The sequence below is a fragment of the Cricetulus griseus genome, chromosome 9 (assembly GCF_003668045.3).
Source record: "Cricetulus griseus strain 17A/GY chromosome 9, alternate assembly CriGri-PICRH-1.0, whole genome shotgun sequence".
In the NCBI taxonomy this organism is placed as follows: Eukaryota; Metazoa; Chordata; class Mammalia; order Rodentia; family Cricetidae; genus Cricetulus; species Cricetulus griseus.
Genome location: NC_048602.1, coordinates 21,602,093 through 21,618,023, shown reverse-complemented (window position 1 = coordinate 21,618,023; position 15,931 = coordinate 21,602,093). Strand labels below are relative to the sequence as shown.

Sequence of the window (15,931 nt, the reverse complement as noted above, 5' to 3'; positions counted from 1 at the left end):
CTAAAGTGGGACCTGGGGGGAGCGGGGGCGGCGCCATCGCTCTTGGCCACACCTCCCAGGCGCTAGAGTCCTGCAGGCCCCGCCCCGTTGAGGGTGGCCACGCCCACCGTCTCTTTCCGGTCTTCTCTGGCTCCGCCTTTCTTCCTCCTCCGATCACCCCTAAAAAAAAAAAAAACAAGACTCGATGTTTCGAGAAGCTCTTGGCTCCGCCTGTTATTGAACCAGGCCCCCCCCTCCGTTGCACCCGATTATTTCCGAATCTAAGCCGCAACTTCTGGCCTCGCGGGCATTTGACAGTGACCTAAAACATGTTCGAGTATCCGGGAAAAAGAAAAAATAGAAAATAAAAAAAAAAAAAATCACAAGCCCTCGGCGCCGCCCACATCCTGCAATTCTTGGAGGACGCCCTCACCCCCACACTTGCGACGACCTCCGAAGCGAGCCGAAGCCCGCGGCCCCGCCCACGCCGGGCGGCGTTCGTGAGCCCGCCCGGTTACTAAACGGAGGCGCTGAGGGAACCGAGGATGCCCGAATCTCGCCGAAGCGTGCGGCCCCGCCTACATCCGGCCGAGTGTGGGAACCGATCTAATTCCGAACCGTGACTTGGGAACTCGGCTCTCTCCGAAGCGAGCCGAAGCCGGCGGGCCCCGCCCCCGCCGGCCTCCACGCCGTCCGCTTGAACTCCCGAGGGTGCCCGAAGGAGCCCGAAGCTGAGGGTTCCGCCTCTTTCCGAACGCCGCGCTCCAGGTCCCGCCCCCTTTCCAAGCCCTAACCCGTTTCCTCGGGACTCGGAGCCCGGGCCCCGCCTCTCTGGCTCGAAGCCCCGCCCCTTCACGTACTGGCAGCAGCTCTTTGCCCCGGGGCCTGGCAGAAGGAACGCGGCGGGCATCCTGCGGCGGCGGCGGCCTGCGCCCTGCTTCGTGTTCTGGGTTCTTTCCCTCCGGTGCCGGGTCCTCTACCGCAGCCGATCTCCGGCCGGGCCCGGATCGCGGAGCGAGCCGTGCGGGGGCGTGCTGAGCTGGGGAGGCGTGGCCCGGGCGGAGGCGGTGGCGACAGAGGGCTTCTCCGCAGCCTCCGGGGCGGCGGGCGGTTCAGGTGGGCCCGGGGTGCGGTTGTGCCGAGGCGTCGCTGGAGATCGCGGGGTGGCGGGGTGCGGGATCAGCGGCCGGAGCGTGGCCCCGGCTGGGTGGCGTAACCGCCTGTGGATCTGCTGGGGCGGAATCGGATCCACGCCGGGCTGCGTGCGAGCTACGGAGCGAGCCTGCAGTTGAGACAGGGTCATCCATCGCCTTCTCGCTCTCCGGGGTCTGGGTTGGAGAGGAGGCCAGAGCTCTGAAGACAGGGGGGTGGAGGGGTGGGTGGGTGCTAAGTGCTGGATTCCTCCGGGCTGCATGGGGCGGGGGGGGGGCGGTCCTGGGTTCTTGGGTCCTCTGAGATAGATGTAGGGGAGACTGGGGATCTAGAGGGTTCCTGTGTACTCGGAGGAGGGTGGGGGGTGAGATGGGTTCCCTTGCCATCAGAGGAGAAGGGTCTTGCAAAAGGTTGCTTTCCGGACCGGAAGGTGTCTGGACGTCTGGGTCTTAAATCGGAGTAGAAGTACTTCTCATTTGTACATTGGCAGAGGGTTGGGGTGGGGTCCTGGAAGGAGGAGCGAGCTGGAGGCGTGGGTTCTCAAAAGTAGGGGGTTCTGTCACCCTCAAAAAGGGAAGGGACTGGAATACTGGTTCTCACTGTGAGCCCTTCCTTCCTTCCTCCCCCAGACCATGACACCCGAAGAATGGACGTATCTAATGGTCCTTCTTATCTCCATCCCTGTCGGCTTCCTCTTTAAGAAAGCTGGTGAGTCAGGTTGCACGCCCCGTGGAGAAGTAGGGTGAGGGAGCCGAGGTGGGGCTCACCCCTGGCGAAGGTTCTATGCTTGTTTGTTATACTTTTTTTTTTTTTTTTTACCTTTTCCTTTCAGGACCTGGATTGAAGAGATGGGGGGCAGCAGCCGTGGGCCTGGGGCTCACCCTATTCACCTGTGGTCCCCATGCCTTGCATTCTCTGATAACCATCTTGGGAACCTGGGCCCTCATTCAGGCCCAGCCCTGGTGAGAACGAAAGAAAAGAGGATGCAGAGACACAGCAACCTGTTTCCTCTTTGGGTCTTCTATTTCTTCTCTGTCAGTCTTTTGCCGCCTCTTGTTCATCTCGTGTTTCTCTACGCCTTGACCTTTTTTTTTTTTTTCCTCTCCTACCTTGTTCTCTACCTTTTTGTCCCCGCCTGTTTGGTACAGTCCTCAATATCCACAAGCCAGTCATTCCTAACCCCGTCTTGAGCTCTGGATCTTGCAGAGGACTTAGCTGTCTTCTTCACCACAAAGCTTTTCTCTTAGCCCTCCTCATTCTTTTCTTCTCTCTGGCTGTGCCTCTTCTGTCTCTGCCTGCCATCCACCCGTCCTCTCTCCCTGCTCTTTTCTGTCTGAATGGAGGGGGGGGTTGGAATAAAGTCACACTCAGGAGAAGGAATCAGTCTAAGTCCCCATACACAACACTGTAACTTCCCACCTCTGCCCTAGCTCCTGTCATGCCCTGGCTCTTGCATGGACCTTCTCCTATCTCCTCTTCTTCCGAGCCCTCAGCCTGCTGGGCCTACCCACCCCCACGCCCTTCACCAATGCTGTCCAGCTGCTGTTGACACTGAAGGTAAGACTTGGGAAACACTACTCCCTTTTTCTGTCTGAGAGCCAGATAGCCTCCTTGCTCTGTCCTCCCCGACCAGACTTTCTCACAGGGCTTTGTTTTTTTTGTTTGTTTGTTTTTTTAAATCTTTCACAAACCCTGAACTTGGACCTTTACCTCTCACATACTCTGGAGAAGGCCTTCACCTCTCCACTCATTCCAGGGTAAGGAGATATCCCAGGTGCTCCATCACAAGCCACTTGGCACACCTGGAATGTGTCTGCCAGCACGCTTTGCCAACATGCTCTTCTCGAGTCTATAGCAAACCGTCCTCCGAGGAGGAGGAGGAAATATCACTGTGGAGAGAAGAAGGTATCTGGCCCAAGGGCACAGTGGGGACTACCAGGTCTCATTTTGTTGTTTTGTTCTTGAGAAGGAGTCTCTTGTAGTAACCTGTCTTGGCCTCAAAGAAACTTTGGACATCATTTTTTTTTTTCCCTTGGTTTTTTGAGACTGGGTTTCTCTGTGTAGTCCTGGCTGTCCTGGATATGTAGACCATGCTGGCCTCGAACTCCTGCCTCCTGGGTGCTGGGATTAAAGGAGTGTGCCACCACCACCTGGCAAGTCTGACTCTTAATCACCTAGGAAGAGGGCAAAGAGAGACTGATCCTCAATTCCTAGCCCAGACCACAACAGTGGTAAGCTCTTGTTGTGGTCTGGGCTCCAGCAACATAGGCCTGGACAGTCCTGCCAGGCTGAGAACTGGTTTCTCCAGAGTCCTTTAAACTTATGACAAAAACCAACAGTTGGCAATGATTGGTCAACTGTGAGCTGGAAGAAGAGCCTTTCGGGATGTGTGTGGACCTGCACATGCTGCAGACGACGCCTGGCTGTTTGTTCACTTTCTGAATAACGTGTAGTTGAATGGGCTGCAGAAGCCAGGCCACAAAGAGCTTTGTTAGCTATGAAGAATATGGAACTTACTCCTACATGGGACCGAGATCCCTCAGGGAGAAAGTTTTTCATTTTGTTCATTTGTTTTTGGTTTGTTGGCCAGGAGACGGGACATAACAAATTTGCCTCTTTGATGATAAGTAGAATGGAATGAGGGGAGATAGGATCCTTTTATCAAAGTCAAGTGTGGTGGCTCATGGATGTAATCCCAGCCTTTTAAAAAACAAACCCAAGCTGAGCATGATGGCACATGCGCCTTTAACCCAGGGAGGCAGAGACAGGCAGAGCTCTGAGTTGAGGCCAGCTAGTGTACATAAAAAATTCCAGGATAGCCAGGGCTATTTAGAGCGAACTGTCTCCAAAAATTAAAACACCCTCCTCCCCTCAAAAAGAAAAACAAACAGGCTGGAAAAGAGAGCTCCATGGTTGAGAGTGCTGCTCTTCCAGAGGACCTGAGTTCAGATCCTGGCACCCAGATGGAGAAGCTCTCAAACAACAGTAATACCAGCTCTAAGAGATATGACACCCTCTTCTGACCTCAGCTGCCCAGAGACTCAGAAATAAAAACACATATGAAAGACAAAAAAGCTAGTGTGTTGGTGCACACCTGTATCCCAGCACTCGGGTGAAGGCAAGAGGAGAAGGAGTTCAGGATCATCCTTAGCTACAGAGAGAGTTTGAGAATAGTTTGGATTATGTAAGACTCTGTCTGGAAAAAAAGAAAAAAAAAAACAAGTCTAGATGACTATGAAAGCAGCTTAATATACACTGTGAGCTGTAGGCAGGTGATTCAGCGTCACCTTGGGACTTGTTGCTTTGAGGATAGTTTGAGGAGACTTTTTTCATTTTTTTTTGACAGTGGCTTGGTGAAGGGGAAACAGTTGTCAAACAAACTTGGACCAGTAGCGAGGTCAGGGAAAGAATTATATGTTGTGGAGCCTGGAAGGCAAAAGTGTTTTTTAGAGCCCCTTCCTCCCCCTTGAAACCATCATGTAGGGGAAGCCCTGTTTCACTCTCTTGCCTCTCTCTGACTGCTGGCGCTCTGTCCACCGAGCCTAGCAGGAAGCAGGAGAACACAGTTGTGGCCATAGGAGTTTTGTCTGTGGCTAAAACATGTAGAGTATATCTAGAAGGGCAGTTGGGACATCCTCATCCCCTACCCAGTAGAGTCAGAAAGGACCAAGCTTGGGGATGGAGAGATGGCTCAGTGGTCAAGAGCACTGACTACTCTTCCAGAGGACCAGGGTTCAATTCCCAGCACCCACCTGGCAGCTCACAACTGTGTGGAACTCCAGTTCCAGGGGACCCAACACCTATGGCAAAACACCAGTGCACATAAAAAAATAAATAAGAGTGGAACAAGCTTGGCCTAGTAATGCAGGTATATAGTCTCAGCCCTCCAGGAAGCAAGCTTGGAGGATCGCAAGTTCAAGGCCAGCCTAAACAGCTTAGCATGACCTGGTTTTAAGACTTAAAGGGAGGAGAGGGACCTGAGATGTAGCTCGGTGTTAGAACACTTGAGTAGCATATGCAAGACCCTGTGTCCGAGCCCTAGTACAGGAATGAAGGCAGGCGGGCAGGCATGCTGTGGAATTGGATGAAAGCAGAAAGAGAAAACAGAGAGGGAGAGAGAAGAAGGTCTAGTAAGTACTGAGCCCTGGGGATGGCCACCAGTTAGCGGTTCCTTGGACCACTCTGCGTGTGTAGTGCCATCCATGAGGTGGTACCTCATCCCTAGCTATGGGCTGAAATGAATTAGTGTGAAGATGGCCTGATCTTATGCCTCCCTCTCTCTTCCCGCAGTTGGTGAGTCTGGCCAGTGAGGTCCAGGACCTGCATCTGGCTCAGAGAAAGGAAATAGCCTCCGGCTTCAGCAAGGAGCCTACCCTGGGCCTCCTGCCCGATGTCCCCTCTTTGATGGAGACACTCAGCTACAGCTACTGCTATGTGGGAATCATGACAGGTGAGTGGCCTGCCCAGCACCGCTGGGCCACCCTCTGCCTCACTTCACCCAGAGTTCTCTTCCCATTTTATGTCCCCCTGCTCTGTCCCAGACTACCCGTCCTCTGTCGGGGCTGTCCTGTCCTGAGTGTATCTGTCTACTGTGGGAACCAACCCTGGAGGATTGCTTCCTTTTCACCTAGTAGGAGGCCAATAAATCCACCTGCTCTGCCTCCCAGTGCTGGGATTAAAGGCGTGCGCCAACGCCCGACCTCTATGGATTTCTACATGGCCTTATCTTACCAGAGAACACCTGGCAAGTCCTATCTTCCCGATCTCTACATGGTGTCCCTCTGGTGGCTTCTCTCTGCCTCCTCTCCCAGAATTCTCCTCATCTCCTAGTCCGGCCTGACTTCCTGCCTCTATTGGCCAATCAGTGTTTTATTCATCAACCAGTAAGAGAAACATAGATACAGAAGGACGTCCCCTATCAGTTTCTACCATCCAGGGGACAAATATTTGCAGCTCAGGATCTTTCAGTTTCAGAAAATGTATCTTTTTTGGGGGGTGGGGGAGGCAGAGGGTTGGGGCCACAGTATTAAACATTGAACCTGGGACTTTATACGTGCCAGGGAGATGCTCGCGTACAGAGTTATGTCCCCAGCCTCTTGTTTTTCTTTGGTTTTATTTTGGACAGGGACTGACTATGTAGCCCAGGCTATTCTAAAACTCTGTGTAGCAGGGTAGCCTCAAACTCACAGAGATCTGCCACCCTCTGCCTCCCAAGTTAAATTTCTGTCTTGAGATAAGGGCTCTGTATGTTTCCTAGGCAGGCTTTGAACCTTTGTTTGCCCTACCTCCTCTTCCTGGGTAGGTGACATGACAGGTGTGCACCACCTGACCTGAATCAGAAAGTCGTCGTGATGGGTTTATTTGGTGCTAAGCATGTGCTCTACCAACTGAGCTATGTCTCCAGACCTGCCTCATAGGTTTTGCTTTGTTTCTTTGTTTTTGAATTTTTTTGTTTGATTTGGGTTTTTTTTTGGGGGGGTAGGGGGGTTGTTTGTTTTGGAGGCAAGGTTTCTCTGTGTAACAGCCCCAGCTGTCCTGGAACTCATTTTGTAGACCAGGCCAGCCATGAATTCATAGAGATAGAGATTGGCCTGCCTCTTCCTGCCAAGTGCTGGAATTACAGGCATGCGCCACCAAATGGCTGATTTTTTTTTTTTTTTTTTTTAGTGTGTGTGTCTGTGTGTGTGTGTGTGTGTGTGTGTGTGTACGCGTGCGTGCGTGCGTGTGTGTTTGTGTGTGTGTGTGTGTGTGTGTGTACGCGTGCGTGCGTGCGTGCGTGCGTGCGTGCGTGCGTGTGTGTGTGCACTCATGCATGTGTGTTTATTTGTGCATATATGTCTTAGTGTGCATGTGGTAGCCAAAAGACAACACCCTGAAGTTGGCTCTCTCCTGCCATCTTGTAAGATAAGGGATAGAACTGACTTGGTCACTAATATGTGTGGGCCTTTACCCACTAAGCCTTCTCGCTTCGTTTAATTTTATTTATTTTTTAAAAACTGTGTGTGTGCCTGCTTGTCTCTGTGTGTGGAGGCCAGGAGAGGGAGTTGGAGTACTTTGTCCTTGTCCCTGAGTTCTCTAGGTCTCTCCCTCTCCATCTCCTCCTCTCCCTCCCCTCCCCTCCCCTGGAACTGGAGTTACAGTTAGTAACCATCTAATGTGTGGGCTGGGAACCAAACTTAGGGCTTGTGGGAGAGCAGTAAGCACTCTACTGAACCCTCTCCAGCCCCCTTTGTTTGGTTTCAAACAGCGTCTTGCTGTGTAGTCCAAGCTGGTCTTAATTACACACAGGATCTGGCTCAGCCTCCCAGGATCTGAGATTACAGGCGTGTCTGCCAGATTCTTTGTTTTTGTTGTTGTATGCCATGCTGGGGCTTGAACCCAGGGCCTGTGCATGCTAACTGATTGTTCTACTACCGACCTGTGTCCCCTGGCCCTGGCTTCTCTTTCTTTCTTTTTTCTTTTTCTTTGCCTTATGGAGCCTTATGTCTGTATGCATCCATTTAAGGTGCTCCAACTCACTGGCTTTTATATAGCCATAGAGCTGTGACACCGACGTCAGTGGGTACTTGTTTGCAGGACAGCCTCATCTCCAAAAAGGAGCCACCCAACCTTTAGTCTTCAACACCAAACCTCCTCCGTCCCTGACACCATTGGCTTCTTCCTATAAAGCCAGTTCATATAAACGGAGTCGTGCTCGCGGTTTATGGTGGACATGCAAGGCCTTCCGCACCCATCCCTTCCTTCACTCTCCACCTCTAATCCCCGGGTCAAACCCATGGTACCCCAGGAACCTCAACTGTCCTTTCCCTGCTTTTCTCCCCCCCCCCAAGCCCGCTCAGCATCCGGGGGGAGCTATGAAAAGTGGTCAGGAGCCAGCTCTCCCCTGTTAGGAAAATCCACAGTGGTTTCCTGGTCTGGTTTTCTATCTCCCACCCACCCATCCATCCACCCCACCCCACCCCACCCCACCCCACCCCACCCGAGCCCGCCCACCAGCGCCCCGCCCCTTTGGAGTACTTTGTCCTGGTTCCTGAGTTCTCTAGCTCTCTCCTCCTCTCCATCTCCTCCTTCCCTCCCTCCCCCTCCCCTCCCCTCCCCTCCGCCCTCCGGTAGGCACAGGTACGCGGCCTCCAACCACCTGCTCCTTGCCCCCCTCCACAGGCCCATTCTTCCGCTACCGCACCTACCTGGACTGGCTGGAGCAGCCCTTCCCGGGATCCGTGCCCAGCCTGAGGCCCCTGCTGCGCCGCGCCTGGCCAGCCCCGCTCTTTGGCCTGCTCTTCCTGCTGTCCTCGCATCTCTTCCCGCTGGAAGCCGTGCGCGAGGATGCCTTCTACGCCCGCCCGCTGCCCACCCGCCTCTTCTACATGGTCCCGGTCTTCTTCGCCTTCCGCATGCGCTTCTACGTGGCCTGGATTGCGGCCGAGTGCGGTTGCATTGCCGCGGGCTTCGGGGCCTACCCCGTGGCTGCCAAAGCCCGGGCCGGGGGTGGCCCCACCCTCCAATGCCCAACCCCCAGCAGGTCAGGCGGCGGGAGGGAGGCTTCCCAAGACCCAGCAGGTCCCACTACCAAGGGTTGGCTCTGCCCCTAGTAGGGAGGAGAGCAGGGTGTAGGGCTACCAGCTGTGGCTGACAGCCGATTGCCCCCCCCTGGTGACTATCACCTGCCTTCCCTGGCCACTAGGGAAACTGTGTGTTCCTGGTATCTCCAGATTGCCCCTTGTTGCTAGCACTTGTTACCCCTCGGTATGGCTAATTTGCCCTCTGTTGCTAGGGAAAGGGAAACCGTATCATAGCAACCTCATGCCTACCCTGTGTTGCCATGGAAGTGTCACCCCCAAAACCAGGTCATTCCTGGTTGCTGGAGATACTCTCATTTGGGAGTAGTGGGTCTACCTTCGGTTGCTAGGGAAGTGGTTCCTTAGCAACTGAACTGCCCCTCTGCTGAGGAAGCTGTATCCCCAGCAACCATGGCTCCTTCTTGCTGATAAGCCTTGCTGTTCGTGGCTGTGGATTCTGCCCCTCAAACTGCCTGTCTTGCTGAGAGCCAGCCGCCCATCCAGGGATGTTCCCACAGAGTACCTCCCAGTTGCCCTATTTCTAAGGAAGTAGCATCCTTGGCTGCTCTCCTCCCGCTGAGGAGAGCATGAGGAGAGCACCACTCTCAGCAACCATGGGTCATCTTCTCCCCATTGCTGGGCCTAACCCTTTAATAGTAAGGCTACCCAGCCTCCCCCCCCCTTCCCAGCACCATCATTGCTGGGTGAGCCACAAGACTAGTAACTATAGGGTTCTTATCACTTAGGAAGTATTATTGCTCCTTGTTGATAGGAAAATGGTATCCCTAACAACGAGTAATGAGCCAAATCTTGGTTCTAGAATCCATTGTCAGGCTTCCAACTGGGGAATGGAGTAGCGGCCACCCCCAGCGGTAATAAACTGCCATCCTGTTGGGGGTAGACACACCCCCGGGATGCAATTTACTACCACTGTCCTAGTAACTATGGGTACACCTCCTGCTGCTGTAGAGAGGGTATTCTGCAGAGAAGTCAGGCAGAGATTCAGTGCTGTTTTAAGTCGGCAAGTCCCACTGGTGAAGGGTGCCTTCCCTTCCGTGTCCGGAAGCCGCTGGAGTTTCACGTAGGCCCAGCGTCTTTCTCTATTTTGGGACCTGGAAACCTCTGATATTTCTGGAGGTGGCACTTCTCGAACAATCACAAGGACCAGGCAGTAGGCCTGTTCTGAAAGATTTTTCTGAATAGCCTGGACCTTGTTGCTAAGGAATGCCTTTTCCCTAGCAACGGAGATCATCAAGAGTCACAAGGCAACCATGAATCACCTTTTTAGAGTGGATACTTCCCCGGCAGCTGCTTGGGCCCCACAGTTCAGCAGGGACCATCCTTGGAAACTGTTCCCGGTACACTGAGCTTGGTTGCCAGGGGACTTGATAGCTTAGCAACCGTAGCCTTGCCAGGCGTTTTTGTGGCTGTATCAGGCCCTGTTAGTTACCAAGAGCACCCCACTGTTAGTGAACTGTGCCCCACCCACCTGACCCCCCTGGCCTATCCTCCCCGGTACCCTTGAAAGCCACAGCCAGAGAGAGAGGGAGCCGTCGCCTGTCCAGGACCCTTTGTTTAGCATCGGGCTGGGACAGAAGCAGGTGTCAGGAGGGGCCTGGCTGAGCTGCATGTCTGTCCCCATGCCCACCCTCCACCTCCCCCAGCCCGGAGAAGGCGGCTTCCCTGGAGTATGACTATGAGGCCATCCGTAACATCGACTGCTATGGCACAGACTTCTGCGTGCGGGTGCGGGATGGCATGCGCTACTGGAACATGACGGTGCAGTGGTGGCTGGCACAGTACATCTACAAGAGCGCCCCGTTCCGCTCCTACGTTCTGAGGTGAGGGACCCTCGCCGAGTAGCACAAACAGTGCAGAACTTCATCTCCCACTGGGTCCTGTGATAGTCAGGGGCTTCTCTGGTTGAGCCCCTAGCCCTGAGGCTCATGGGAGTTGTAGTTCTAGGGCCTGCTAAGGCAAGTCCTCTGGGCCTAAGGTCAACATCGTTCAACAATGTAGTCCTTCTCCGCCCCAGATCCCGACCTCGGGTCATCAGGCTACAGGCCTTTTACCTACTGGGCTGTTTTGTCAGTCCTTGTTTGTTACTGGGCAGAGCCTCATGTAGGCCAGGCTGACCTTAATCTAGATTGGTACCCAACCATGACCTAGAATCCTGATCTTGCTGGCTCTGTCTCATGGCACAGGTGTGCACTACCATGCCTGGCTTGTTGCTCAGACTGTTTTGTTTTGTTCTTTCGATAAGGGCTCACTCTATAGCCCTGGCTGTTCTGGACTTGTTATACAAACCAGACTGGTCTCACACTTCAGCTGCCCTCCTGCCTCTGCTCCCTCGGTGTTGGGATTACAGGTTTGTGCCACCATACTTGGCCAGCTTTTTGATTGATTGATTTGATTGATTGATTGGTTTTTTTAGACAGGGTTTCTCTGGGTAGCTTTGTAGACCAGGCTGGCCTTGAATTCACAGAGATCTGCCTGCCTCTGTCTCCCAGGTGCTGGGATTAAAGGCGTGCGCCACCACCACCACCTCGCCCGACTTTTTTTTTTTTAACTATTTTTTTTCCGCCTTCTTCCCATGTTGCTCGTGTGTCTGCAGAGCAGCTCTTGGCCACTCAGTGGTGGCTTCAACCTATTCATTCATTTGCCTGAGCAATGAGGCTGCAGACCAGTCCTCGGTCTAACTTTTAAATTTTTTGTTCTTCCTGTTTTTTGTTTGTTGCTTTGCAATGCAAATGCTCAGCCTTTTCCAAACTGCCAGATGTGATCAGTGGACACAGAGTTAGCATCTCCTGATAAGTAGTTAATAATGGCAGCTTATGAGCTACATTTCCCTGGGCATCATGGGAACTGTGGTTTAAAGATCCACTCTGAGGGGCTGGGGAGACAACTCCAGTGGTTAAGATTGTCTGTTGCTCTTAGAGAGGGCCCTAGTTCAGTTCCCAGCACCTATATCCAGTTTACTGCCACTAACTGCAGCTCCTGGGGATCAGATGCTGTTTTAGACTCCATAGACACTGCCCTTGTATGCATAACCCCAACATACACACATACTCACACACACACACTTAAAGAAATTTTTTTAAGCCGGGCAATGGTGGTACACGCCTTTAATCCCAGCACTCAGGAGGCAGAGGCAGGCGGATCTCTGTGAGTTTGAGACCAGCCTGGTCTACCATAGCTTGTTCCAGGACAGCCTCCAGAAGCCACAGAGAAACCCTGTCTTGAAAAACCAAAAAAAAAAAAAAAAAAAAAAATTCACTCTGATTCAGGCCTGATAGCACATACTTGTAATCTCAGCACTCTGGATGCTGAGGCAGGAAGTTTGACATCCTGGGCAACTTAGTGAAATCTTCTTTAAAGAAACAAAGATGTTAGCCGGGCGTTGGTGGCGCACGCCTTTAATCCCAGCACTAGGGAGGCAGAGGCAGGCGGATCTCTGTGAGTTCGAGGCCAGCCTGGTCTCCAGAGTGAGGGCCAGGATAGGCTCCAAAGCTACACAGAGAAACCCTGTCTCAAAAAACCAAAATATATATATATATATATATATATATATATATATACTCTGTGTCTGTACATAAGGCCCTGGATTCCATCTCCAGCATCACACACACACACACACACACACTGAAGAAGCAATCTGCTCTGGTCTTGTGGGGACGATGCATAAGGGGTTGAGGGTGGCAGAGGTGAAACAGGAAAGTGAAGGTGAGCCTTTGGGTATCCAGATGGGACTGACGGAGAGGAATTCCTCAACAGGCCTGACACTGGCTTTGGGAGGAAGAGCTAGGGCTTAGAGGGCTGAGCAGGAGCAGAACAGAAATGAGCCTCGCTGCCCAGGCGGTGGGTTGTCGGTGCTCCACGGCACAGGAAAGCCTTTCCAGAAAAGGAGGACGCCTGGCATGAGGAAGCTGTTGGGACATGGGTGAGGAGGAAGACTTGAGTTTCATCTCACTAACTTGAAGACTATCCGATGTCATCGGATGTCACTGGAGAGGCAGATGGTAATGCGATGCCGGCACTTAAGGGAAAGGTGTTAGAAGTGGACACTGAAGCCAAGTGAGGCAGTGGGGGGGGGGCGCAGAAGGATTGCGAGTTCCACGTCAACCTAGATAACAAAGTGAGACACTGCCTCAAAGCAACAGCAATAAAAGGGCCAGTGAGGGGGCTTAGCCGGTAACAGTGCTTGCTGCCAAGCCTGGCAGCCTGAGTTTCATCTCAAGACACACATGGTAGAAGGAAGGAGAGCACTGACTGTAGTGTCTTGTCTCGCCAGGTCCCGCCGCCCTTCAGCCCCAAATAAACACACGGATGCTATATTAGTTACAAAATTGTTGGCCGATGGCTAGGGCTTCTAACTGGCTAGCTCCCTCTTAGTTTTTAACCCGTAACTATTCATCTGTGTATTTCTGCATGGCCTTATCTTACCAGAGAACACCTGGCACGGCCTATCTTGCCAGTCTCTACATGGCGGCACCTTGTGGGCATGATATACACAGTATATCTCTGCCTCTCTCCCCAGCATCCTCCTCGTCTCCTAGCCCCGCCTATCTTGCTGCCTCTACTGGCCAAACAGTGTTTTATTCATCAACCAATAAGAGAAACATAGATACAGAAGGACGTCCCCCATCACGCACACGTACACGTTATAGGGTCGGGGTGGGGATGCAGTGCTATAAACAGCACTTGCAAAGGGGAGGCAGGAAGATCAGGAGTTTGAGGTAAACCTTGTCTTTTAAAAAGGGACATTTGAGGGGCTGGAGAGATGGCTCAGAGGTTAAGAGCACCGGCTGCTCATCCAGAGGACCTGAGTTCAATTCCCAGCACCCACATGGTGGCTCACAGCCATCTGTAATGAGATCAAAGCCCTCTTCTGGCCTGCAGGCAGGGACAATGTATACGTAATAAATAAATAATTTTTAAAAAGGACATTTGAGTGTTACCAGTTATAGAAGATACTGTTAAAACCCTGGGGATCAGGGTCAGGTCAAAGCCCAGGGCACCTCAGGATTTTTGCTCACTTATTCTCAATTAAGGGTAATTATGCTGCACCCTCAGGGGACATATGGCAATGTCTGGAGACTTTTTTAGTTTCCAGCGCCCCAGGCATACCAGGCAAGTGCTCCGCCACTGTTTTAGTTAGGTTTTCTATTGCTAAATTAAAACCATGACCAGCTTCGGGGAAGACATGGTTTACTTCAGCTTATAGTTGTCCATGGTGGAGGGAAGTCAAGGCCGGAACCTGGAGGCAGGAACTAAGGCAGAAACTATGGAGGAGTGCTGCTCGCTGGCTTGCTCACCCAAGACCACCTACCCACAGTGGGCTAGGTTCTTCCGCATCAATCATTACTCAAGAAAACGCTCCACAGATCTGCATAAGCTGATTTGATCAAGGGGTTATTTTCTCAATTGAGAGTTCCTCTTCTCAGGTGACTCTAACTTGTGTCAAATTGACAAAGATAAAGGGGGAAAAAAAACCAGGAGAACCACTAAACTGTACCCCGTGTTATGGCTGAGAGATTTCCCCTGGCATCTAGGGGTGGAGACACAGGATTCACTTCTGGTTCACCCCCTGCCTTTTGGGGGGAGGAAGGGAGAGGGGTTTCTCTGTATTATTTTGGAGCCTGTCCTGGAACTCACTCAGTAGACCAGGCTGGCCTCGAACTCACAGATCCGTCTGCCTCTGCCTCCCAAGTACTGGGATTAAAGGCGTGCGTTACCACAGCCTGGCCTAGCGTTTGTATTTCTAGCAAGCCCCTTGATGCAGGTGCTGAACCAAGAATCCTATAAGGAGAACCACGGGCCTCATGAATTGCATTTCTTGGTTCTGAAGGAGGAGGGCCCCACAGTATGAGACATTGGGTCTAGAGGTGGAAAGGGCCGGGGTAGCCCAGCTGCAATCTCTGGGGAGACTGGGAGCTTGTTGGTCACAGGAAAAGGAAACTCAAGGCTGTCTGAGTATGCTGGAGCTGGTGAGATGGTTCAGCAGTTAAGAGCACTGGCTCCTCCTCCTAAAGGACCTGGGTTTGCAGCACCCACGTGGCAGCTCACAACTATCTACGACTCCAGTTCCAGGGGTTCTGATGCCTTCTGGCTCCCTCAGATACTGGGCACACATATATATTTAAAAATGTAGTGAATTAAACGTAGTGATTAAAGAAGCTGTCTCGGGAGCCGGGCGGTGGTGGCGCACGCCTCTAAGCCCAGCACTCGGGAGGCAGAGGCAGGCGGGTGTCTGTGAGTTCGAGTCCAGCCTGGTCTCCAGAGCGAGTGCCAGGACAGGCTCCAAAGCTCCACAGAGAAACCCTGTCTCGGAAAAACACAAAACGAAACAAAGCCTCCTTGACTTCCCGGATGCAGGAAGAGTGGGCCTGCACTCCACAGTCTGAGGGAGGAGGGCACGGGGCAGTGGTGACTTGTGTGTCCCGACTCTCTTTCCCCAGGAGCGCCTGGACCATGCTGTTGAGCGCCTACTGGCACGGCCTCCACCCTGGCTACTACCTAAGCTTCATGACCATCCCGCTGTGCCTGGCGGCTGAGGGCTATCTGGAGTCGGCCTTGCGGAGACACCTGAGCCCCAGGGGCCAGCGAGCCTGGGACTGGGTGCACTGGTTCCTGAAGATGCGCGCCTACGACTACATGTGCATGGGCTTCGTCCTGCTCTCCATGGGCGACACGCTCCGGTACTGGGCCTCCATCTACTATTGGATCCACTTTCTAGCCCTGGCCTGCCTGGGGCTGGGGCTCGCCTTGGGTGGGGGCAGCCCCAGCAAGAGGAAGACGGCGGCACCCCAGGCCGCCAGCAGCCAAGCCAGGGCAAAGCTCCGGGAAGAGTGAGCCAGCCGTGCTGCGCTGGCCTGCCAGCCACCTCAGGCTTTGCGTGGGAATTGCGTGAGCCGGGCTGCCTTCTCCTTTACCCAGCCGGAGTCCCTTGTTGGGCTAGGAGCCTGGAGAGGATTCCGCCTTCCCAGCTAGTCCCCCGCCTCTGACTTACACAAAGCTAGGGGTACCCTGGCCTTTCCCAACCTCGCTCTGCTGACGTCGGGGTATTACCACTGCCCACTCTCGTCCCTGTCTCTGCAGCAGTCTTCAGGTAGCCAGGGTGCCACGCTTCCCAGAACGCAGGCACGCAAGGGCACAGACCAGCGGTCATGTGGCATCCCGGACATGTGGGGTCCCCGTGGGTCCCCAGCGTTGGGGTAGGAGCTTCAGGGCCAGGTTCTGGG

At 53.3% G+C, this 15,931-nt stretch overlaps 1 protein-coding gene across 4 annotated transcripts; it reads left to right on the top strand.

The window, feature by feature from the left end:
• The first annotated feature begins 814 nt into the window (after window positions 1-814).
• On the top strand, window positions 815-15,829 carry Mboat7 (membrane bound O-acyltransferase domain containing 7). Of its 4 annotated transcripts, none has more exons than XM_027431003.2 (8): window positions 818-1,095; window positions 1,761-1,839; window positions 1,964-2,093; window positions 2,562-2,688; window positions 5,422-5,581; window positions 8,293-8,653; window positions 10,355-10,531; window positions 15,149-15,829. In XM_027431003.2, exons 2-8 carry the CDS (start codon window positions 1,764-1,766, stop codon window positions 15,540-15,542), a joined length of 1,425 nt encoding a protein of 474 aa, XP_027286804.1. In that variant the 5' UTR covers window positions 818-1,095; window positions 1,761-1,763; the 3' UTR covers window positions 15,543-15,829. The 4 variants fall into 4 exon arrangements, with proteins under 4 accessions (XP_035305112.1, XP_027286804.1, XP_027286805.1 ...); XM_027431004.2 differs by lacking the exon at window positions 818-1,095 and adding an exon at window positions 1,155-1,277; XM_035449221.1 differs by lacking the exon at window positions 2,562-2,688 and having other exon boundaries at window positions 815-1,095.
• The last annotated feature ends 102 nt before the right edge of the window (window positions 15,830-15,931 follow it).

Coding starts and splice junctions, on each gene's coding strand:
- Mboat7 (XM_027431003.2), top strand. CDS start 1,764: ATGACACCCGAAGAATGGACGTATCTAATGGTCCTTCTTATCTCCATC. Junction 2,094..2,561: donor CTCATTCAGGCCCAGCCCTG/GTGAGAACGAAA, acceptor CCTCTGCCCTAG/CTCCTGTCATGCCCTGGCTC. Junction 5,582..8,292: donor CTATGTGGGAATCATGACAG/GTGAGTGGCCTG, acceptor CCCCCTCCACAG/GCCCATTCTTCCGCTACCGC.